Source organism: Wyeomyia smithii, chromosome 1, assembly GCF_029784165.1.
Source record: "Wyeomyia smithii strain HCP4-BCI-WySm-NY-G18 chromosome 1, ASM2978416v1, whole genome shotgun sequence".
In the NCBI taxonomy this organism is placed as follows: Eukaryota; Metazoa; Arthropoda; class Insecta; order Diptera; family Culicidae; genus Wyeomyia; species Wyeomyia smithii.
In genome coordinates this window covers 63568206-63593164 of record NC_073694.1, presented here as the reverse complement: position 1 = coordinate 63593164, position 24959 = coordinate 63568206, and the positions used below count along the sequence as shown (strand labels likewise).

Here is a 24959-nt window from a genome sequence, read left to right as displayed (position 1 = left end):
CAACCCTACCGACACTTGGATGAAAAGAAACAGGCTTTGCTTTTCAAGTATGATACACAACTATAACCAAAAAAATGAAAGATGAAAAACCGGTAAAAGTCTCTCCTAACAAAGTGAAGCCCCTTCGACAACAACTTATCATCCAACTAGATAATTCGGATTTGGAGTAGTAGCTAATCATATTTAATTGTGCATATTCTAAATGACGAAAAAGCTCAATGTTTGATTTTTGCGATGCGATAAATGGAGAATGACAGAGTAACTCCAAAGTGGTACTGTCTCTGAGTAGAAATTACGGTGGAGTATTCATTTTCGACTTCCAGCATAATGTTGTTAGTGGTGGGCACGGCTAACTGAAAATTTAGCGACACTAGTCGTGATTCCGCTAACTGGAAAATCAAGCTCGATAATCGCTTAACGCAAACCGCTATGTATGTACAATAAATACTTTTGGGAATGTTTTTTTTGGCTGGTAAACGGCTGAGCAATGCGTACCAACAGTACACCCGTACTAGTTGGCATAAAATAGACCCCAGTGTGGTCCATAGCATAATGCCCAGCAACTCCTATCCCTCCACGTGGTATCGACTGGGATACGAGCAACCAAGGAAAGATCGGTGAACCGGTTGGAACTTGTTCGTATGCTGACAGGGAAGGGGAAACTGTTCTCCTTGGAGAGCAGCTTGCCTTAGCGTCTGTTCCCCAGGTTAAGGGCGGCTCAAACAGCGACTGATCCGGAGCGGACGGCTGAACTATGAAATGCGGTGTTTCGCCAGCTACACCCAAGACGGCAGCCCCGTCGCGAGACTAGGCATCGCAGCCCTAGTAAGGCAGCATGCTGGAATAAACATACTACGAACAATCCAGACAATGATACGAATCGGAACAATCGGTATAGACCTAGGCAACCGAAAAGTACGATTGGAGACTTGGCACTTGGAATGTTAGAACTTTGCTAGCAGCCATACAAGAGGTGCATTGGTCTAAAACCGGAGAACGTGAATTCCGGGCAGTTGATCCGACATCTGCTACAGTGGCGGCGGTTTCGTGCTACTCAGGAACCAAATGAAGCGTGTCATTAGGTGTCATTAGGAGGCGGAGAATTGTTTCACCAGGTAACACAACGAGGAGCTTCTATAGAACGATCAACGGAATCAGGAACCGGACCGTGCCAGTGGGGCTCATCACGGGAGTCACTTCACGGTGAAGTGACAACCGTAATTGGCACGGTGAAAGTGATTCCCATTTGATTTGCACGCGTCTTTTTTCACCGTGAGATTTTTTCTCTTCGTTCTCACCATGAAGTGACTCCTGTAATAAGCACCAGTACCTGTCATGTGTAATCACAGGGAAGGGAACCTGATTACCGATAAATCGCAGATGGCCAGGTGTTGTAAGCAACATTTTGAAGTGGTGTTGAACGGTGAAGAAGGTAGGAGAGTCGTCGAGGGGAAGAGAAATTGGGGAGGTCGGACAAGCTGTGGACCCACCAACATTGGACGAGGTGAAGAATGCTTGCAAAGAGCTGAAGAACCACAAAGCCACTGGGAAGAACAGCTTACCGGCCGAACTTTTTAAAGTCGGGAGCGAGCGGTTGTGTAGTGCAATTCACCAGATTATCCTAATGGTATGGTCTGAGAAACAACTACCTGCGGACTGGTTGGAAGGGCTCATACGCCCTATTGCTGGTGAGACCTTTCATTCAACCTTGAACGGCTTGGCGTTCTTGGTGTAGTAGGTAAAAAAATTGTACATCTTTTCAGTTAAATACTGAACAAGACGTTCAGGACCCTTCATTGAGTCGGCTAATAAGCGGCATTCGCCTCTACGGCCAATTTGATAGCTAACTTTAACGTCAGAAACAAACGTTGAAAGTTCCTATTTGAAAATATTAAATTCAGAAGAAATAGTTACCACAATATGTGGAACTTTCTTCTTTTTGAAAGAATTGACATTTTGTATAGTATCATTACTAATAACTTCCGTTTCACCGGCTTCTTGCTCAGGCAAAATATCAAAAGGGTTTTCGCTGCAGACACTCGAATTGTCCGATAAAGAATGCTCTCTCTTTCTCCTCGTAGTGATGCGCCGTTTCTTTTTTCGCACTGTCATTCAAGGTGAAAAAAATAAAAACAAATGTTAAATTCAAAAGTAGATAGTCTTAATAAAGACTGATGTGGAATAGCTTTCAGTCTTTAAAAGACGCACTGACAAAACACAAACTTTGAAGCTATAAGCAGTCAAAGACCAATCCACAAGCAACCGAAAACACGTCTGATCTGTAGGACAGTTCAAGGCGCAATTAGATAAAAGTAAGTGGTACAAATATGTTAGCAATATCTAATGCTGGACTAACACTAATGTGCATCAGAGTACGAGTGTTACACCGCTTGAAGCTTTTTTCGGTGTTTAAATGCGGCCATAGAGGTGATATTCGGATAAGCGAAATGATAGAGATCAAGGTGAAGAAAACCGAAGATCGACAACGTGAAGTCGGAGGGACAGATGAAGGCGCACAATCTTCGAGTGAAGTCGGTGACGGTCTACAGAGCAGGAGATATCGTGGCAATCAAGCGTGCACAGTTCGGATCAGGGAAGAAGCATGCTTCGGAGTATTCGTAGAACAAATTAGAGGACTTCAAAACAAACGACCGTTACGAAGTGGTGGAGTCCAGATCCGTCTCAGGATGACCGAGATGTAAGAGATGTGTGAGTACTCAGTGTACCTCAGTGTAATGGTCAAATATTTTTAACAAACAACTGGTGAAAATTTCAAATTACATATTCTCCTTACTTCGCAATCAAGAAGGTTGTCAGCCTCACAAAGCAAACCTGTCTCTGAAAGGAAAATACGTACGACTTACAGCACCGATGAATGAATGAAACAACAGTCAACGATTGGCAACAAACCTATTTTTACGTAATGTCGCGTTTATTGCAATTACAAGAAGTAAACAACTCTTCTTCTTTTCGACACAAGATGTGTGAGTGTGTATGAGTGAGTTCCTACTAATCGGAAATATCTCTCAACGAGTTTATTCTCTTCATTCTATGATTTAAATTTTGTTTTACTCCTCTTTTTTTAATTTTTTCCGATTCTATGTTTTGAATCCCTATTTACACAGTTATCATTGATTAACTTTCGGCTCATTGAACAACTTAAACCATTCGGCATTCTTACATATTTCGTTATAAAATTTTTAAGGGATTTTTTTTCGTAAGGCAGCTTCCTAATGTAATTCATGCAAGTGTTGCAGGTTCTAGTTAAATTTTCTCATGGTGTCGCACTAGAGCGATGTTCGCTTTACTAACTGGGTTTTACAGCTCGATTTGGAACTATGCTTGTTGAAAAAACATTTTGTTCTAACGATATAATAAGTTTTAGCTTCGTCCTTTCATGGCGACGATCAATCATTAAACTGCAGTGGAAGGTAGAGGAAGAGAGAACTAATGACACATCGTTCACGTTACAGATACTGACTGACCGGTTCCGGGCTATGGCTCGCGACTTTTGGCTATTTTATGTTCGAAATTGAATGTACTGAGAGTTTGTGTAAACTTTTGGCACGAAGTTCATCAAGTCATTTAAAACCGATGACTTGCTTACCGATATCTTTACACAACAGAGCCTATTGAGAGATGCTTTTTGCGCACGGACTGCGACGGGAAAAGAATTTATTTGTTTTTTTTTGTTTTGTTTTCAGAGATGAGCTCAAGCCGGTGACGATTTAATACATCTTTAATCGACTACTTACTTACTAAAACATAAAATGAATGGTGTTATTTACTTTTCGCTTTTCTATTTGTGAGCTTTTTATCAATGTTCCAATGTGGGTGCAGGGTGTGGGTTTTATGTTTTTTTTTTGTATTTGTGAGTGAGTTGGTGCAAATTAAAACAATAAATAAAACCGTTTACTCCTACTAAAACAAAGTGTCATATTTCGAGTTTTTAATGGTTTGAATCGTACCTCTAGTAATAGATTATAGCTTTGAGAATTGCCGGAAATTTGATTGTCCAAAAATTAGACTACTTATTTGTGAGGACTCTGGACTGGATCAAACGTTCTCTGACGCGGATCGTTTTTTTTTGTTTGTTTCGTGAGTTCGGCTTTTGGGCGATTCCTCTAGTTAAATGCGTTTCGTTTACTTTTTCCAACCAATTGTTATTTAGGACAGGTGCAGGTTATATTTGCTTTCTACTAGCCTTAGTGTTTCTCGCTAAATTTGTAACAATTTTGAAGCACAGTACTAGATACATGTTAGAGTCCAACAACCAGACTTTTCAAGTGTTGATGCGGTTCACGGACCCGTCCGCGACTGAGTTCTGTAGACGTTATTACCTTAATATACATGATCTGTTCAATGTGTTTACTTTCATTCAGTTTTAACCATATTTCATTAGATACATTAATTTTATATATATTCTTTTATATAAATATATTGATTTAATAAACATTCATCAATTGTTAATAGGTTTATTATTCTCGAACAAAATAATTTAAATAAATTTCCCATATTTATGCAAATGTTCTTTTAAAATCTTACTCGCCATGCTCTCGTACTCGCATCAATATATATATAATTTAAAAATAATAATAGACAACAACATGTTTTGCTCTTTATTTTATTTTCTAAACTACTAGCAGCACTTTTGCTATTAGTTTCCGCACAGCTGCGCTCCGTGACTGACAGGCTGAGTGTCTGCCCTGTATAGCTGGGTAAGTGTGAGAGTGTGAGTGAACTCGTCATCATCATCGTTATCAACATCATGGTGGTAGGGCTAGTGGTGTTGGTGGTGGTGGCGGCGGCGGCTATGATGGCCTCGGCTACCGTCAATGATGATAACCGGAGCGGGACACCGGCCTGGCGCGCATGTTCGGTGGCAGCGTCCACGTAATGTTGGCCTGAGGTCATAGAGATTCCTTTGACGACACCCAAATGGTTGGACCACTCTGGGACCAGATGATGTTCTTGGTCTTGCTGTAGATCTCCTCGATTGTGTCGCCTTGGACAATTGCTGTCAACGAAGTGAATAGCAAGTGAATGCACTCTTCATTAGTAGGTTTAACGCTGCGATGGGTTAGTTTTTTTTTTCTGACGTAGGACTACGTCTCTCTTCACTATACTGGGGTACCTTCTGTAAAAACTAAGAAGGGCATGTAACGTTTTTGCCTTTCTCCTAGAAAGGTATAGCAATCACTTGCAAAACCGAAAGTATAAAAGTGCTCCAAAGGGCCGAATGGCATATATCACTCGACTCAGCTCGACTAACTGAGCATTTTCTGTATGTGTGTGTGTGTGTGTGTGTGTGTGTGTGTGTGTGTGTATGTGTGTGTGTGTATGTGTGTGTGTATGTGTATGTGCAGATTTTTATTCTCACTCACTTTTCTCAGAGATGGCTGGACCGATTTCCATGAAATTGATTGCAAATGAAAGGTCTAGTTGCCCCATAAGACCCTATTAAATTTCATTGTAATCGGATCCTTAGTTTAGAGGTTATGTATCAAAATGTGGAAATCATGAAACATCATTATCTCACAAACCACCCAACAAAATGAACAAAATTGGTTTCAAATGAACGGGCTTCCCGAAAAACGCTTAACTTTTGAATTTTATAAAGATTGAACTTGTGGTTCAAAAGTTATGAAAAGAAACGTGTTCTGAAGACTGTTTAATCTCACTCACTTTTCTCAGAGATGGCTGACCCGATTTCCATAAAATTAGTGTCAAATAAAAAGTCTAGCTGCCTCATAACACCCTATTGAATTTTACTCTAATCGAACTGTAACTTCGTCTGTATTGTACCGAAATGTAAAAATCACGAAACTTTATTTTCTCAGAAACTACACAACCGAATTGATTAATATTATTATCAGATGAGCGGGCTAGTTAAGGGTTAACTGATGAATTATGTTTGAGCACGTGGTTTCGAATATTGGCTGCCCTATACGTTCCCATTTTATTTGATTATAATCGAACCTAAGCAACCGTTATGAATTAAATTGTTAATAAAATAAATTGTTAATAAAACAACGAAAGTCCATTATCTCAAAGATTACATGACTTATTTGAGCATAACTAGTGTCATACGAACGAGTCATCTCTCAAACTTACAAATAACAAACTTCATAACGATTTGATATGTGGTTGAAAAGTTATGGAAAGAAAAGAAATTCGAAGACTATTTAAAACTATACCTGCTTTGATCGACATATGTGGCCTCAACATAATTTAAATGTGGTATCGTACTATTTGAACGTTTCAAATTCATTGATGCCTTGCGATGCGTTTAAAATCTGCAAATGCACGACGAATCAGCCATAAGATAAGATATGATCAAAGTCAAATAACAAATCGTTTGAAATGATTGGTTTTATCGAAATGACAACATTCTCGTCTTTTGGCTTCTGTACATCGCCTTAATTCTGAATATTTTCGGTCATTTTCAGCAGATTTTCTAGCATCAATCTGACACCAGAAATACCCATGTTGGGAGGTATTTAGTTATTTTGGTTGTTTTACAGTAACTAAAAGTGATCGTCTTTAAATTTAAAATGGTGTCCAAGGACTAAATATTGACCATTCATCATCTCGATTACAGAAATATCCATATTGAGCTTTATTCGGTCATTTTCGACTGTTTCCTAGAAGTTGCAATTTAGCAATTTAAAATGGTGCCTGAGGTCAATTGTTAGCTACATGCATCATTCTGGTTCCAGAGATACTCATATTGGATAGTATTTGTTTTTTTTAGGCTGTTTTTCCCAAACCGGTAGTCGCCATCTTGGATTTCAAAACGGTATTTAAGATGATTTCTGGCATCTGAGCGTCATTCTGGTTGAAGAAAACCCATTTTGGGTGTTATTCGATCATTTTCGGCTGTTTCCCAGAAATCTGAAGTCGCCAACCTAGAATCCAAAATGGGGTCTGTGGTCTATTTCAGCTGCTGTGTATCATTCTATCCGGAGATACTCATGTTAGACGGAAATCAGCAGATTTCCATCTTCTGTTCATCTTTCTGGTTCCGGAGATACTCATATTTAATGGGAATCGTCCATTTCAGACCATTTTTCAGAAACCGGAAGTTGCCATCTTACAATTCAAAATGTTGTCTGAAGTCGATTTGTGGGTCCAGTGTATCATTACGGATCCGGATATACCCATATTGGGTGGTATTTTCTCGTTTGCCGCTGATTTTCCGAAACCTGAAGACGCCATTTTGAATTTCATAATGACATTTGAAGACAATCCCGATCGATTTCAGTTCCTGAGTATCATTCTAGATCCGGATATTATTATATTTGGTGGAAATCGGCCATTTTGGTTGTTTTCCAGAAACCGGAAGTTGTCATCTTACAATCCAAAATGTTGCCTGAGGTCGATTATGGAACAAATTTTTTACCACTAAAAACATTCACCTGCCAAATATGGTTCCATTTTGTTGGTTAGCTCTTGAGATGTGCAGAAATTTGTGTTTCATTTGTATGGAACCCCTCCCTTCTAGAAAAGGGAGTGGTGTCGAACCATTATGGAAATATTTGTTACCCGTTAAAACATCCACATGCCAAATTCGGTTAAATTGCTTGGTTTGTTCTTGAGTTGTGCAGAAATATATGTTTCATTTGTATGGGACCCCTTCCTTTCAGAAGAAGGAGGGGTTTCAAACTATCATAGGAACCTTTATCGGCACCAAAAACCCCTACATACAAGTTTTCACGTCGATCGGTTTGGTTCGAGCCTATTTGGATCAGACAGACAGACCGGACTGCATTTTTATATGTATAAATTACAACATCAATATTTTAGAACCTTAAGAATGAATATACATTTATTAGATTGAAGCGTTCATGTAAATTTATTGAAACAAATAAAAGTTTGAATGAGAAAGGCTGGGTCTGACCGCTAGGTGGATTAATTTAGGTTTTTGTGGGTGGAATGGAACTATTCTAATACTTGTAGTTGTCATACAATTGTCCCGAATTCAATAATTTATATGTCGTTGGAAAGCTAAAATTTTCATATGATGATTATCGCCACCATTTTCTATTCATTCATTTTCTAAACAATTGGTTTATTCACCTAATGCAGACATCAAAAGGGTAGGCAAAATTATTTTCAGTTGTCGTCTGCCTGCTGATGCGTACGGTTGAATGACCTAGTTTAATTTGCTATCCTTTGAAAATAAAAATCAATAGGAGATGCTCTCACGGTAAGAAAGCTGAAATTTTTCATCGGCCGACGGTACGTAATGCCTGCGGTGTGCGGATATTTGTTAGTTCGTGTCTTACTTACTGACCTGTACACAAATGTTTGTACAATCTTCATAGCACGTTTCGTTTGCTTTCAATTGTATTGAAGAGTTAACTCCCTAACACGGACATCAGAAAGGTGTTTGCGAGTATACTTTCATTTAACAGCAATGCCAACCAAATGGCATCTCGTGTCTTTCTGTTGATTTTTCCACAACTCGTCCCCTTGAACTAGAGAACTAGATAACTCGAAAATTCAGGTTTTGAGAAAAACGAGTCACAAAATTTGACCTATTTTCCTGCTGATTAGGCTGTCCCAAAAAAATCGATGTTGAAAAAGTCAAGGTGCTCAGCACTAAATTGAGAGATAATGTTATTTATAGCATTTTTGTAGAAAATTTCGACTTAGCTTAACTTTGTTAATGTTTGAAGGTAGCGTTGATATACTATCTCATTTACATATATGTTGAGATGGTTATCCCAAAATCATCGCGCGATGTCAGCCGCCTGCAAAAAACACCGCCGTTCGAAATCGGCAAGAATAAACGTTGTGTACATTCTATAATGATGCAACGCATTCATTTTTTGTTTCATCAAGCAAAGCACTCGACGTTATGTGCAATAAATACATCACCCGAAAACAACACATAAACACACTGCAGCTGAACACCGACACTGTATGCACGTATGAACACTGCTTTTTCCCGTGTTTCGATGAATCAGCTGTCAAATTGCATGTGAAATTGATCCAGTGATCCAGCTAATGCTGGCTTCACTTATGTTGTACGTAAACGTCAGTGATGCCACCGGGTTGACAAAACCGCTCTTCTGCACTTTTTTCAAATCTGTTCGATTCCCAATTTTTTCCATATATTTTTTTTATTTCTGTGGGGTTGTTTTTTAATATTTTGCATGGTTTGGTTCAGCATTGCATTTAATTATTTGACTCACAGAGCCCATTGAACATCCATGAAGTGAATTTTTCTCATAATTTTTAGATAAAACCCTTCAACACACATATAAAATTTTTTTTTGATCAAGAACTGAAATTTTTACTGCAAAGTAGAATTCAAGACGAAAATGTACATGAAAAAAATCCTTGATATCTTATCGGGGGGCTGAGATATTGGCGTTTTTACATGTGATGGAAAACTATGCATTTTGTCAAAAACGCCAAGCTTAATATCTCCATTGCACAGTGTTTTATTTTGCCGTTTGTGCGTATAATTTCCTTAATAGTGATTCAAATGTTGATTATAACCATACGGTATGTTCGGAGAAGTTTCAGGATATTTAAAAATGCATCTTTGAATGTAGAAAGATGGGTGATCAATCCACCAATGAGTGAGATAAAAAATTTACTTTTCAATCAGAATGAGATAGACGCAAGGTGTCTTCGACAAAGTTTTAGGTTATCTTAAAACAAGAAACTTCACCGAAGACATCATGTTTCTATCTCTTACATATTACGAGCAACATTGAGTTTTGTATTAGAAGGCACTAAAAATCATAATTTTCGTTCTAACTTTTTTCGTAGATTTTTCCGATTTTTTAAACCTTCTACTAAGTTATCAGCAATCCAAAAATGCATTTGTCTTCTGAACATTGTAATTTTTTATCTCTCAAAATAAAACAGTTATTTAACATGTTTTTTAAAATGCATAGTTCTCCATCACATAGTAAAATGCCAATATCTCAGCTCACCGATAAGATATCAAGTATCTTTTTTCATGTAAATTTTTGTCGTAAATCCTGCTTCGCAATGAAAACTTCTGTTCTAGATTAAAAGTTTTTTTTTATTTGTGTTTTGAAGGGTTTTATCTAAAAATTATTAGAAAAATTAATTTTTTTGTGATGTTCAATGGGCTCCAAGAGTCAAAAAACTGAATGCAATGCTGAACCAAACCATGCAAAATATTCAAAAACAACCCCACAAAAAAAAAAATATATTGAAAAATTTAGAAAACGAACAAAAATAAAAACAAGTGCAAAAGAATGGGTTTGCAGCTTAAAAGTCATTTTTTCATAAATCACGTTTGGGCAACCTGAAAACAATTTTTTAGGAAGTCGAAATGTTCTACAAAAATGCTATAAATAACATTATCTTTCAATTTAGGGCTCAGCACCTTGACTTTTTCAACATCGAGTTTTTTGCGACACCCTACTGCTGACTCAACTACTAAAATTCCTAAAAAGTGATATTTTAGAATTTTATCGATGTCTTGACCAGATGAATATTTGATGTCAGCAAATTTTAGAAATTTCGATTGATTCTTTTCTCTAACACAGACATCAGGAAGGTAGACTAAATGATTTCTAGTAAACTTTTTTGTCCAGCAATGCTAATCAAACCGCATCACATCTGGCCTCGGTCAATACACAATGGTCCAAAAACAGAATTTAGGGGGAAATTGGGATCTATAGCTCGATAATAATACCTTAGGTAAAACCTTTCTTTATAAAGTTTTTACATATTATGAAGCGCATTTTGCGAAATTAGCATAAATTAGGGTGACCCAAATTCTTGATAAATTAAGTGCGTAAATATTCAATTTCTTTAGTTAGAAGAAAAAGTCGTTAAACTGTCTATGAACGACTATTGCGGACTATCAAATTTTCTGAAAGTTGATCTATTCAACAACAAAAAACACGTTTGATCATAACAAATATCGATTATTTGTGGAGTAACGGCCGCTTCCTTAACAAAAAGTGACAACCAATTGGTTGGATGTCAAAAAGTGTTCCCAATCTAAAAGATTTATAACACCAAACGAAAACCATTCAAAAAAGCTCCTAGAGCTCAACAAAAGAGCTCTTTGTACATATGTCGGCCTAGTAACGGGGCACTGTCCGAGTAGATATCATTTAAAGAACATTGGCCGGGTTCAGGATGATATCTGTCGCTTTTGTAATACGGAACGCGAGACTTCGGAACATCTGCTTTGCAGTTGTGGTGCATTATTTAAACGCAGATCAAGGCTTCTTGGCAGTGGCTTCTTACAGCCCAAAGAGATCTGGTCTTTGAATCCTGGAAAGGTGATTGGCTTCATAAACCATATTCTACCTGACTGGGAGCGTGTCGGTGCAGGTACCTGATCACTCACAACAATAGTGGTCATTGTATTTTGCAAAGGGACACGTATAGCAACTGACTGGGATATATTACAAAAGTTCTCATCAATGGACAACGTAATCCTAATTCCCTAACAAAACAAAAAAACGGCCGCTTCCCCGAAACGTTTCTTTTTTGCAGAGGTTTGCGGTGTTTATGTTAGCGACACAGCGGATCAACAAAAATCAAAAAACTCATGTTTTTTCATTAGTTTAGAAGTATGCCGGGTTTTCCCGGAAAAAAAAACATGTTTTGAGCGCTGAAAGCTTAACTTCGTGTATCAAAAAACGATCGTTTAAGGACCGGGGAATTTAACAACGAACATACTGTTTGTGGCAGCAGCAACATCGAAGTTAAAGGTGATCTAACACTTTGCAGCTCGAAATTATCCGGTATGATTGAGAACTGGCACGTCACGAGTTAGATGAACAATCATTATCGGATCATAAGCAGATTATGTTTGAGAGGAACTCGTAGCTGAAACATTCAGGGATCCTAAAAACTGATTGGGATAGCTGTCATTCCACACTTCTAAACAAGAATTTGCTCTCAGTGGACATTTCTTCCAACGAGCAGCTTGAAACTGTTTTTTCAACTTTTTTAGCCAATATTAAACTTATAGTAGGGACGTATCTTGGTGAAACAATAAACTTGGAAAGATAAGAAAATCATCTAGAAGGCTTTTCAACAAAGCTAAGACTACCGGTAATTGGACAGATTATAAAAGATGTATAACTGAATACAATCGAGAGGTTCGTAAATCGAAGAGAAGGGATTGGATGCTTACATGTGAGCCAGTTGAAAGCTTGCCTGTTGTAGCCAGACTTTACAAGGCCCTCTCCAAAGATCACACCAATGGACTTGGCAGTTTGAAAAATAAAAACGGTCAATTTACAACAGATTCTCAGGAAACACTCATTCGACTTCTGATAACACACAGGATTTCTATCTAGCTCAGTCTAGCTCAATTCATGATAAGACTAGAGTTCAAGAAAAAGCCAGTGCTATTTTTACGAGGTCAAGAGTTGAGTGGGCAAAATTTATCCAATGCTTCACATATGAACTCTACATATGAAATTATCATATTTGAACAATAGACCATTGATCAAATTCCAGTTTGCCTACCAAGCTGGTAAATCCACTGAAACAGCACTTCACACGTTGATTTCAAAACTAGAGAAGTCTTTTGATGCTAGGGAAATCTCACTGGCAGATTTCTTGATACTGAGGGAGCATTTGACGACGCTTCCCACGAATCTATAAAGAAAGGGTTTGACATGTGCATCTCGAACTGGATACTTGCTATATTAGATAATCGGTTAATCACAGCCTTTAACACTTTAACGAGAAAACCAACAAGAGGCTGCCCCCGCAAGGAGGGGTTTTATCTCCTTTGTTGTCTCTGTGGTCGATGATCTTCTTCACAACTTAACAAACCTAGGTTATGAAGTCATTGGATTTGCTGATGATATTACTATTTTAGTTAGGGGTGAATGTGGGCCTACTTTAACTAATAGAATGCAAACTGCCCTAAACTACACACTTAAATGGTGTAAGTAGGAAGGACTAAACGTTAATCCCTCAAAAACAGTCATTATCCAATCACAATAAAGAGAAAGTATAATATTGCAACTCTTAAGATGGGAGAAACACGGTTGGAGCTATCCAAGCGAACCTAGTACCTGGGTGTCATGCTTGACTATAAGCTTAACTGGAACGACCATCTGGAGTACGCAATCTTAAAAGCCAACAATGCTCTTTGGGCTTGCAGCAATTAATTTGGTAAGAAGTGGGGGCTCAAACCAAGGATGACCCAGAGTAACTTATGCCTCACTAGTGTGGTGGCCTAAAACAACACAAACATCAGCTCAGAAAAAGCTGGATAGGCTACAACGTCTGGCATGCCTATCAGAAACTGGAGAGATGGCCAGTGCACCATCTAAAACCTTAGAAGCTCTTTTATATCTTCTACCCTTGCATCAATATGTGCAACTTGAAGCGGAAAAAGGTGCTCTCAGACTCAAACGCTTTAAACTTTTTCAGGTAGGGAATCTAAAAGGACACTAACGAATCCTTAAAGACTTTGAACTGAACAACCTAGTAACAATGTATGAAGACTGGTTCAATATTCCCTTCAAAGTGATTGAATCCTTTCGCAGTGAATGGGAAGAAAGAGGTCCTGAAACTCGTCCAGGATCACTCTCGTTTCTTACAGATGGCTCTAGAATGAGTGAATCTACGGGTGCTGGGGTTACTGGACCAGGAACCAATATATCGATTCCAATGGGACAGTGACCCACAGTATTCCAAGCTGAAATAAATGCTATCCTAACATGCACAAATATTTGTTTGGCCAGGAAATATAGATATGCCAATATTTGTAATTTCTCTGATAGTCAAGCAGCTTTTAATGGACTAAAAACGTACACATACCAGTCGAAGTTAGTTTGGTTAGTATTGCAAGTTTCGTTAAGTTTTCTTTATACTTAGGAGTAATTATCCTAACACAGACATCAGAGATAGGCTAAATGATTGCAAGTGTACTTTCATTCGATAACAACGTTAATTGGTATCACATTTAACCCAAACCTCTGGAAAAAAACACTAGTGATGCAACGAAGAACTACCATATCTGTTTAGAAGGCGACGGATCATCAGTTTAGTTTATCATACCATTCATAGTCCTACATCAAACCTGAGTTTGTGCACTAAGGCATATACCCTCATACTTTTTCAGTTGCCATGAATGTACGTCGAAATCTCACCTGTGAAATATTCTCCAAACTCGTGCTCCATTTTGAGTGCTCTCTCGTAAGTCTTCTTGGCCTGTTCCTCGGTCATTCTTCTGTTCATTTCCCTGCAATTGAAGTGTCCAAAAACTGCTGTTAAAAATATCAACGCATGGCGAATCAGAGTGCAGCACTCACATAATCGATTCCACCGACTTTGGCTTGATGAATATTGCGATCGGGAATAGCTGCGCCACCTGCAGCCGCTTGATGGCGTTACCCGACACGTCCAGGATGCAGTGCTTACCCTTTTCGGCTACCTCGCGAACCGACGCGACTGACGTTCCGTACAGGTTGTCATTGTACTGGCCGGCCTCAATGAACAGGTGATTCTGGATGTCCTTCTCCATTTGCTCCCGTGATGCTACGAAATGGTAATCCCGGCCATCAACTTCGTAGTCCCGCTTCGGTCGGGTAGTATCTAAGCGCAAAAGGGGAAAATTTTTGAGTAACGCTAAACTTTAAGGCAAAGCTCTTCTAGCTTACGAGGAACGCATGATCCAAATTGATTCGGATACTCCGAAATGAGGTCATCGTTGATGCGATCCTTCAGCGGTCCCAAAATAATTACCGGACGAGTGTAGCCGATCTGCAGGCGCTGGACTGACTCGTAGGAGAGGATATTTTCCTCGGCTGAAAGCACAATAGTCACGATCGGTTAGTTTCGAGCGGTAGCGTGTGGAGGTGAGTAAAAGTACACTGTTTCTAAACTGCTCAAGGATTCCTGACGGTGGTGCACTGTGAGAAGAAAGGATGGACTCGTGCTACATTATCTGGAGAGAGTTTCGTGCTGTAATGTTGCTCGGTACATTGTATGAGACACTAGGAAGGTCAGGAATTGTGTTGAGAATAGTAGCCAAGTATGGTTTACTTCATATCAGTACGTTTGAGCAGTTTAATCAACAGATCAAGTGTAATGAGTGAACAACATCAACGTTGGTCTCAAAATGGGGGTATTTAAACTGGAGTCAACTTTCTAATAGACAACAACGAGTAATACAAATATACAGTGTATGTGTATCGAGTGTTTTTGGTACTCCTGAAATGAATATTTCAAGTCTTCCAATTAGAAACACAAATAAGATAACAAAATTGCGACCAAAGTTCCGGTATTGAATGATTTCTTGACGACCATTCAAAAGAGGATTACAACTTTAGATATTACCGTTTAAAATTTCCTTCATCTCATTAGCGAGTTTGGTGAGTTTATATTATGGAGACTTTTCATGCAATACTGTATGTGTACCACTAACTACTCAATAAAATTAGAACGAAACGCATTATGTAAAAGCCTGCCTAACAAATCAGCAATATAAAAATGCCGGTTAAGAGAGATGCTTTGCTCGAGTGAACCCAACATGATACGTGATGTAACGGAACAGTGAGTAGATGGTCGTGTTATTGTAGGTTTAGCAAACAAAAAATAACGCATGCTATAGTAGTTTTTTTTTCATTGAATGACTGCTCTCTCGCACGTGAGGCAGCATCGCGGAAGTAGCGATCGAACAAACGAACGGGCAAATTCGAATGTGTAAAAAAGAATGCAAGAATAGGAGAGATAGAGGCAGACAGCAGCCAAACTTACAATCAGCATCATTATTCTCCAGGTAAATTAGAGTTATCTGCTCCATGTCGGGTAATTCCACGCGGTAGATAATTTCCCCTGGTGTTCGTAGAGGAGATAGTGATAGCAGAACGGTAGTTTTTTTTTTATTTTGGTTTACTCTTTTTGTCATTCAAAATCGCGCAGGTATCATTTGTGTGTAACGTTAACTCATTTCGGTGGTGAAGTGAAACGTATATGAGTGGGTTTTTTTGTTCGGATTCGATTCGCGTTTCGCGCGTTTGACAGGTTTTTTTTTCGTAAACTCAATGAGAGGTGAAAGTGATAGGAAGAACAAATAGTTGACGAACAGCTATTTGGTTGCAAAGGCATGATGTTTAAGTTAATTACCGACCGTGAGTCTAATGTAGATCTGCACCTTCATTCGAACGAGAAAAATACTATTCCGACCGTAGTTAGATAGTGAAAGCTTTGTAAAACTGGAGAATGATCCAACTTCGACAACCGCAAAAAGATTTCCCCTTTCAAATGTTGGCACAGATGTTTTCACATAATATAGCATTTCCATAAGGCCTAATAGTGGGCTATAGAACCATTTTCAATGCCTTCGGTGCACATATCATCGCCAGGAGAAACCAACGATAATTGAAAGAAAATAAACCAATCGACTAATCGATTAACGAAGTCACAGGTTTGCCGATATTCGGACCAAGGTATAATGAATGAAAGTGTAAAAGGATTCATGGCTGAAAAAAGCTACCTGATGTACTTTGGTTGCTATACTAGCGATAGGATATAGGAGAAAATAACTCAACTCACCTTCGGCGTTTGCATCGTCTTGTGTGTAGCAAAGCATGAAAGCTGCAAATGGAATTGGAAGAGATGAGTACCAGGTTCAAACTGTTCCTTTGACAGCTGTTAAATGTTTATAATATGTGTTCGTGTGCGTGTTGTAATGTCTGCTTTTTTTAGATTCCAACACTTTATTATTTGACATACTAACATAAAACAGTTCTGTGTAGAGTACGTAAAACAATTGTGAGAAATGAAACTTACGTTGCTCTGAATCATGATTATTCTGATCGCACACATTGCCATTCGCTAAAAATATGAAAATGAAATGGGATTTTGAACAACCAAAAACACAAACTTATAAACGAAAACAATAAACAATACCAACGGAAATGGACACCACAATTAGGGTTGAAAAACAAAGAAAAACAACCATAGGTTCATTTGGATCGACAAGTCTTTTGCTTTTAAAAATAAGTGGAAAAGCACAACTGATCAAGGAGGGTCTAAGCTAGCGTCACAATTTCTGCTGGTTTGCCTGTTCGTCCAAAATCTGCTTGAGTCAAATGCTATACTTACGCTCTTGATCCGATCCATCTTCGTTCTTATCGTCCTTGCTCTTCATAAATGGAAATCGTCGCGAGAAAGAGAAATTTTTCTTTTTACGATCAAGCGTCGAAACCTACGGTTTAAAACTTAATCAAAAAATCTGATTCACCCTCGTCGAAACTGTAGCTCACCTTTTCCATGTTTCCACCGGCATGTCCCTGGAATTTGACACTCCGATCGCGAGCCCGCTGCTTTCGTTCCCAGCGCCGCTTCGAAGGAACAATTCCAATGCTTTCCTCCTCATCGTCGCCAATCACTCGCCGCGCCTGCCACCATTCGTCATCTGAAGCGTTTGTAACATGCAAGATGTCACCATGGCGGAAGGGTAACCCGCGTCCCGGTAGGCCATCATCTCGGTTCGGATCATAATCGAACAGTGTCCTGTTTATAAAAGCAGCAAAAGTAGAGGTTTTCTCGCCTTGAAACGAAAAAAACTCAAACATTGAACACTCACCTCACATAAAGTGTCCGTTTCTGAGAGGTCCGCAACAAGGTTCCAGTTCCGGCCACAACCTGCTGCTTGAGTTCTTGTATTCGCTGCTCGAACCGGTTGTAGTCTTCCGGGCGGTACTGCGCAACCAGGGTAACCGTGCCACCAGCGTTCTGTAATGAATGCACAAATTTAGCTTCAAGCTTCCTCTAAATTATTATTTTGCCGTTACCTTTAAAGCCTGGGCAGCATCCTCATGGGAAGCACCGGACAAGCTAACACCATTCACACTTAGCAGTTGATCGCCTCGCTTTAATTCCCCTCCGACGTCGGCCGCACCACCGGCAAGCACGTATGACACAAAGATCCCCTAGAATGAAAACCAATGTAGATGAGTAAGCTGCACCACAACTTCACGTCCATCGACTAACCTGCCCATCTTCGCCGCCGACTATGTTAAAGCCCAATCCTGAAGGGCCCTTCTGTATGACTATTGTTCTAGGCTCTCTAAAAATCAAAATTTAACTGTTATATCATGTAACTTCCAGACAGTGTATTCACAACACACCTCGAAATGTCCTCATGACTAACGGCTCGCGGCGTTCCAATCGGCATGCCAGACTCCAGCAGATTCGAGGACGCATAGCGTGAGGACATATTATCCAACAGCGGCGAGTGGGATCGAAGCTCTCCGCCGCCGCTCAGTACCGCTGCATGATCGACAACACTCTGGCCGACCTGATTCATTGCACTAGTGGACAGCGAGTTCAAGTTTCCAATCGAGTTGGCCAGCGCCTGCAGGATGTTGGTCTTCTGCACGATTAACGTCGCCTTGTTGGTGATGGCTTTCAGCGTGGCGACCGCTTCCTCATGGACCACATTCTCGAGATTCCGTTCCTCGTCGCTGGTCCGCACGGCAATTAGCTTATCGCCAACGGCGAGGCGACCGTCCACATGGGCCGCCCCGCCGTCCATTATCTTCGTTACATAGATGCCATTATCGCCCGGAATATGCTGATTACCGATTCCGCCGGCGATCGAGAATCCTAGCCCCTTGTTACCCTTTATCAGCTCTATTTCTTCCTGTTTGGGCGCTTGTGCCGGAGGCCTTTTCCGTCGAATGTGCAATGTCACCCTTTCGCCGGCTCTCTTCAGGGCATCGACAGCTTCTCCGTGGGTTACATTCACTACCGACATATCGTTAACAGAGACAATACAGTCGTTCACCTGCAGCCGTCCGTCGGCATAGGCTGCGCCCCCCGGGATAACCTTTGTGATATAAATCGAGGCATCCAGATTGATGTGCGGATTGTCCGTTCCGCCAGCTATCGAGAATCCAAGCCCAGTCGAGCCCCGGGCCAGTACAATATCATCGTACTCCCAAACAGCATCACCGTTTAGCTAACAACAAAAATAGTAAAGGTCAATCAAATAGAAGATAGAATTTCCACAAGAGCTCACCTGTTTCGCATCATTCGAGTTAGATGTGTTGACCTAATTAGAGAAAAAAAAAACGAGAAAAAGAAATTTCGATAAATATGTTTTTCAAGAGCATGCCAAACATTTACGCTTAGGATGAAAGGTAATTTGCAAACATTGAGGAAAAACACAGAACTACGAAAACATCAATCTTACTTTCATAATCACCGAAGATGGTCACGGCTAACTGGTACTTTGGAAGTGAAGAAAAATTCTATGCTAAATCAGCAAAAAAAACGCAAATCGCAAGGGAGAGAGAGTATTCGAAACGCTGCTGTGCACACCAACCGGGGACAGATTGGCAAATCGTCGGGGTAATTCAGCCGTTCGCTGAAGTTCGCGTTAAGTCTGGCGAAGGCGAACCACATGACGCACAACACACCACCAGTCATAGCAGCGCGCGCGGTTAGCCGAAAATTACCCGCAAGAAAATCGGCGCTTTCGTTTTTCATCTCTCGGCCGGACGAGCGAGTGAGTGTGCAGCTGGGATGCCAGATTCAGGGGGTATATTGGTATGAAAACTTGTATCGTTTTGGCTGGTTTGATTTATTGAATCAATTGCGTTCTATTTACTGTATATTGTTTTTTTTTACACTAAATATTGTTCAATTCTAAAAAAAATGTTGAATTCTAATGTCTTTTTAATATGATGTCTCTGAGGTATACTTCATACATTACGCAGTAGAATATTGTTTGATCTCCAACTAATAAACTGATACAGCATTGAAGAGCAATTAATTAATTACGGTAAACTTACTACTGTTCAAGCTAGCTTGTGTGATTTTTCCGCCTTCGTGCTAGAAGGTGACTCGAACGAAATGTCGGTAAAAACCGGCAGTTCGAAAATATTCGCTAACAACAAATAGTTGTTTTCTAATATCAACTTTGAGGGATAACAAATAAACCATCTTTCCTACAACTGGTAATATTCAATTAACGCCATGTTGCAGACTATTTCCATGTTTCAAGCAATTTAAATTGGAACAAAGAACAGCAGTAAAATTGTTCTAAAATTAAAGTTCAACAATGATTTTAGATAATTCCATTGAAATCTCAAGTTTAAATATAAGTACCGTGAAGGTGCCATATTCTGCGCAGTTAAGACAATTTCAAAAGTTCAACCCTAGTTCGCAATTTTTTTACATGCGTTCAAACAAATAATAGGTCCCACATGTTGTATGACTTTCGAAAATACAGAAAAAAAAAGTTAGACACATGTACAGCCAAATACAACATTATGAGAAGATAATTTTGCATTTGTGTTTGGTGCCTAATTCTGCGCACTTGCTTGAGCATGTTCCTAATTCTGCGCAGTTTTGTTCCTAATTCTGCGCAGCCAAAAAATAACATTGATTGTTTTAACAAAATTGTTTATTAAAAAGAAAAGTAATTTAAACATTTTCTGTAGAAGTTTTTCCATCATTTGAAGCCTTCGTTAATGTTTGTTTTTGGCGCTTCTCTTGTACTAACTGCTTTTTCTTTTCACGGGCTACTTTTCACCTTGCAAAACTCAGTGGTCTGAAGAGAAACGTGCGATTTATGGCCATCTATGAAAAGTATAATGGGAAAAGCTACCTTGTATCGCAGTAGCCATGGGTGGAGAACATTTTTTAAATATTCATAAAAAATCTCATACCACCGATACATTTTTCTCACTAGACCAACCATCCGGAGTACTATTGACGATTTCTGCCGGCAGACGGGTTCCAACGAAACTAGGTCGCCCAATCGATTTAAGGTAATGTGCCACAGATGTCTTTAACCTCTGAGAATCCACCCGAGATCCAGCTCTCGCTATCTGAATAATCCAATCGACAATCCGGCCTTCCTCTTGCGTTGTGAACGCTTTTGGCCTCCCGGAACGCGTCGCAGAGTTCAACTAAACACCAGCTGAAAACTTTGCACGAAGTGTGCTTTCGAGAATCCCATATTTCCTTGCGGCTCGGCGTATGGAAAAGCCTCTTCTTACCTTGTCCACATTCGCAAGCATTTTGTTCTTATCATATTGCATGTGCTTCCGCCTAATTTTGCCAAAATTCATCTCTGTGAAACTGCGCATAGTTAGGAACACAAAAAACAAATTTGGTGCGTAAATCTGCGCATTATAATTTTGCACTTTTGCAGTACTATGCGCTATTTAGCGTAAGCTAATATTTCATTTTACCTAAATCATGACCAATACTAACTTTCATTACCAACTACGATGTTTGTTTAAATCGTTGCACTCGTTCTAAGAGGAAATGAATAAAACTATTTCCTGCCGTTGTCTTTTCGTTACTACGAACAAAGGTGTTTGCGACGTTGATCGTATTGACAATTCGGTTTTTTTTATTCGAATGTATTCTTGATATTATTGTGACCACTGACAGAGAATCAATAATTCTATTTAAGAAAAATAAATATTATGCTCATAGTTACAAAAAATACAATAAAACATAAGTATGAAAAAAATTGCGCAGAATTAGGAACTGCGCAGAATTAGGCACGGTAACGGTATATTGAAAGTGAATCAAAAGGAAGAAGGTGCTCATTCACCAAGACAAAACTTCCGCTCATTCTGTTCGCGACACGACCGATAAATTGAAGGAATTCACTACGAATTAATTTCTCGCTTTCCGTATTCGCCAGATTAAGCCCCGAGCGGCTATTTCTTGTCTCTTCATAACAAAAAGTGGCTCTCTGGCAAGAGATTCCACTTAAACTACCTATACAAGTGTAGCCAACTCAACCTTTCCATCAATACCGCCAAGGAGAGCATAATCTTGAACGCATCAAAGAGCATGTACCAAACGGAGTTGCTCCCGTATTCTTGAAAAAACTTTTTGAAGAACTAACTTACAGTTTCTCTAGAAAGCCTTTTTATTTGTGTCTGAAAATTACCACCAGATTTAAACCAGCTGCGAAGTCCGCAATTATCATGAGTTCCCATTATCTCTGGTGTTCGAAAATTTCTTTTTTCACTTGTAAATGACAAAATTTCGAATTTCTTCAGTAGACACGTAGAAAGCCTCAACATTGACTTCAATAAAGCGTTATACTGAATCGAAATACCCTTTTTTCTCTACAAGTTGTGAAGATAGGAATGGTGTCTCAACTTTTGAGTTGCCTTCAGCCATACTTAACGAGTCACAAAAACATAAACATTCGAAACCCATCTCAGTGACCTGCAGGGTTCCCCAGGGCTCATATTTGAGTTTATTTCTTTTCATTTTGTATATGAAAAGCCTACACTCAAAATAATTTTCACGTCTTAATTACCGGAAAAGTTATGTGAATATTTTCCACTGTCATTTTCACGTAGATTCTACGTGATTGTCATTTGAGTTCATCATGATCTGGTGAGATGATTTATCCTATGAATCTTATACAGCAAACATATGCATTTTATGTGAATTTCACGTAGAAATCAACTACCGGTAAAATGGAAAGCATTCGATTATCTGCTAGCTACTACGTTTGAAACAACGTAATATTTCCAAATTTTGTTTCCCCAATTCTTAAGAGACGGCAAATAGTTTTTAGAAATTATAGAAATATGTTGCTTGATATTCGCCGATTCGTAAATGAATTAAACAACATAAAAACGGACAAATATTACGAAATTTGCCGGCGATAACTATTGTAAGCTGCAACTGTTTATGTATAGGAAACTCCTCGACCTTTGAACTAAATCTGTGTGAAACCTGTAAGCTCAAGGCTCGATGTCAAATTCGCACGGTTTTTCGAAAGCTCGCTTATTGGCAAGCCGTCGAGAATTTCTATTTTATTGCCAGAGACTGAGTTAGACAACAGCTTCGACATTTTGATTTCTGTGTATTTTCACATAGGGAGTTCACGCGATACTTCTTCTATGACATTCTGTTCGACGTTGCCAAGTTCACGTAGATACTACGTGATAAAACATAGTATGCATGTGATTTTCACGTAGATGTTATGTTTGTCACATAAATCATGCAAAATGACAGAAAATGAATAAGTACAGGAAATTTCATGTAACAATAAAAGGAAAAATATTTTGAGTGTACTCCAACTTGGATTGGAAATTGGGTACTAAAGGTTTAACCGGTTTTCTGATTTTTAAGTATCAACTGAAAGAGTGCAATTTTCTGAGCAAAACGTGATTTTCAAAATATGATTATCGTTTTTCTTCATTTTAAATGAAGAATAAAAAACTGCTCGAAAGGTCTTGAATGACAGTTCTCCCATATATCGTACATGGGCGAAATGTCATTTAAGGCCTTTCGAGCAGTTTTTTGAATCTTCATTCAAAAATCGTATGAAAACGATAAACATTTTTTGAAAATCACGTTTTGCTCAGAAAACGCGGCTTTTTCAAGTGATATATAAAATTGGTATAGCTTTAGGATCCAATTGGATTGGCATCTCAGTTTTAGAGTTGGCTCCAGTCATACTTAACGAATCGCAAAAAAAATATCTTTTGAAACCCGTTTCAGTGACCGCTTTTTTATATTGTATGTCAATAAATTTTTATTTGATACTTAAAAAAATAATAATACTTGTTTATGTAAATGACAGGAAATTCGTTATGAAAATCATCAAAAAGGGATATGATTAAACAAATAGTATGCTATGCTATTGTATTTAAGACCATAACCTCATATGAAATTATTAAACTACCACACAAGTAACCAGCCATGGAATAAACACTGAACCGTGCTGCCCGAAAAAAAATTCACGATGTATTTTGCGGTGAGAACAGTAAACGGACAATGTTTTTTGTTGTAACCATAAAAAACATGGTATTTTTACTGTAGGCTCGCAAACGATTTTTGTCATTAACAACGTTTTTCGTAGTTGCATCTACCACTGACAATATTTTTACCATGGAAAACATTGTCAGTGACTTCTAAATGTTTGGGAAAATGCCTGGAAAAATGCTGTTAAGATACATAACAACACCCCTTTTTCATAATTAAAATGACAAAAACAATGTTTTTTATTGTTCTGGACAGTGATATTTAATGTAAAATTGATGTATTTACAATGAAAAACGTAGTTAAATTATGGTATAACTATGTACAATTACAGCAACATTCAAGGTTCTTTTGATGTTATTTTTTTCGGGTGCACTGGTGCGGTTTTTGCATAGCAACACGATACGCCGTGTTTTACTACCACCATTCAGTGTTAGTGTTAGACAGACGACGAAGGGCGAAACTTGAAACACCGAAGGCAATGTCAGTGTTATATGATCGCCACTGGTGCCTTAAGCTTCGGCAAACACCGGCGCCGGTGGATCTAGCTTTGGAAAACACTGGTCTCACGTAAAGAATAATATAAACAATGAGAGTATATTTGGGAACGTTTTCCTTCGTTTTAGGCCTAGCAGAGCCATATGGCAGTGACCGAGGTGTTTCTACGAAGTTCAAACATTCGGCTACGGTGCTTTCACGAAACTGACGCCCTTGTTTCCGGTGTTTGCCGAAGCTTGAGGCACCGGTGCCGATCGTATAACACTGACACTGGCTTCGGTGTTTCAAGTTTCGCCCTTCGTGCCGTCTGCCTTACACCAACACTGAGTGGCAATTGCTAAGCACGCCGTTTCGTGTTTTAAATATATCCCTCAGTGCAGAGCGTGTTTTGGACATGGCTGCAAGGAACGCGTAGCATTTTATACGCGCCTCGCAACTTGAATTGGAATACATTTCCTCTACTAGCGTATGAAGCACGTCGCTTGCTCAAAAATTTGTAAACATTCGAGCAACGCCGCGAATTTGCAAATGATTTCGAATCGTATATACTCAGCTACATTATTATCACAACTCAGCTTTCATACACCCTCACGGCATCTTTAACAGAAAATTGTTTTTCAGGAAAAACGAAGGGTGGCGAAAAAATTGTCACAATTAAATTCCTTGATTTTCCTGGCTTTTTCCTGAAATATAACATTAATTTCCCTGATATTTTACAGCAT

The 24959-nt window shown here is 39.0% G+C and overlaps 1 protein-coding gene across 2 annotated transcripts in view; it reads right to left on the bottom strand.

Moving 5' to 3' along the window:
- Positions 1 to 2893: 2893 nt before the first annotated feature.
- LOC129718584 (disks large 1 tumor suppressor protein) overlaps positions 2894 to 24959 on the bottom strand; it is a 170515-nt gene continuing 148449 nt past the window's right edge. Inside the window, exons 7-20 of one of the 2 annotated variants that reach the window (XM_055669504.1) lie at positions 19007 to 19039; positions 18114 to 18946; positions 17977 to 18052; positions 17778 to 17915; positions 17570 to 17718; positions 17247 to 17496; positions 17086 to 17188; positions 16771 to 16815; positions 16534 to 16575; positions 15736 to 15813; positions 14637 to 14783; positions 14289 to 14571; positions 14127 to 14218; positions 2894 to 5017 (exon numbers count right to left, since the gene is read on the bottom strand). In XM_055669504.1, coding sequence (XP_055525479.1) covers positions 4911 to 5017; positions 14127 to 14218; positions 14289 to 14571; positions 14637 to 14783; positions 15736 to 15813; positions 16534 to 16575; positions 16771 to 16815; positions 17086 to 17188; positions 17247 to 17496; positions 17570 to 17718; positions 17778 to 17915; positions 17977 to 18052; positions 18114 to 18946; positions 19007 to 19039 — 2376 coding nt within the window. In that variant the 3' untranslated portion in view covers positions 2894 to 4910. The remainder of the gene's footprint in view (positions 5018 to 14126; positions 14219 to 14288; positions 14572 to 14636; positions 14784 to 15735; positions 15814 to 16533; positions 16576 to 16770; positions 16816 to 17085; positions 17189 to 17246; positions 17497 to 17569; positions 17719 to 17777; positions 17916 to 17976; positions 18053 to 18113; positions 18947 to 19006; positions 19040 to 24959) is intronic. The other variant, XM_055669505.1, reaches the window with a different exon arrangement.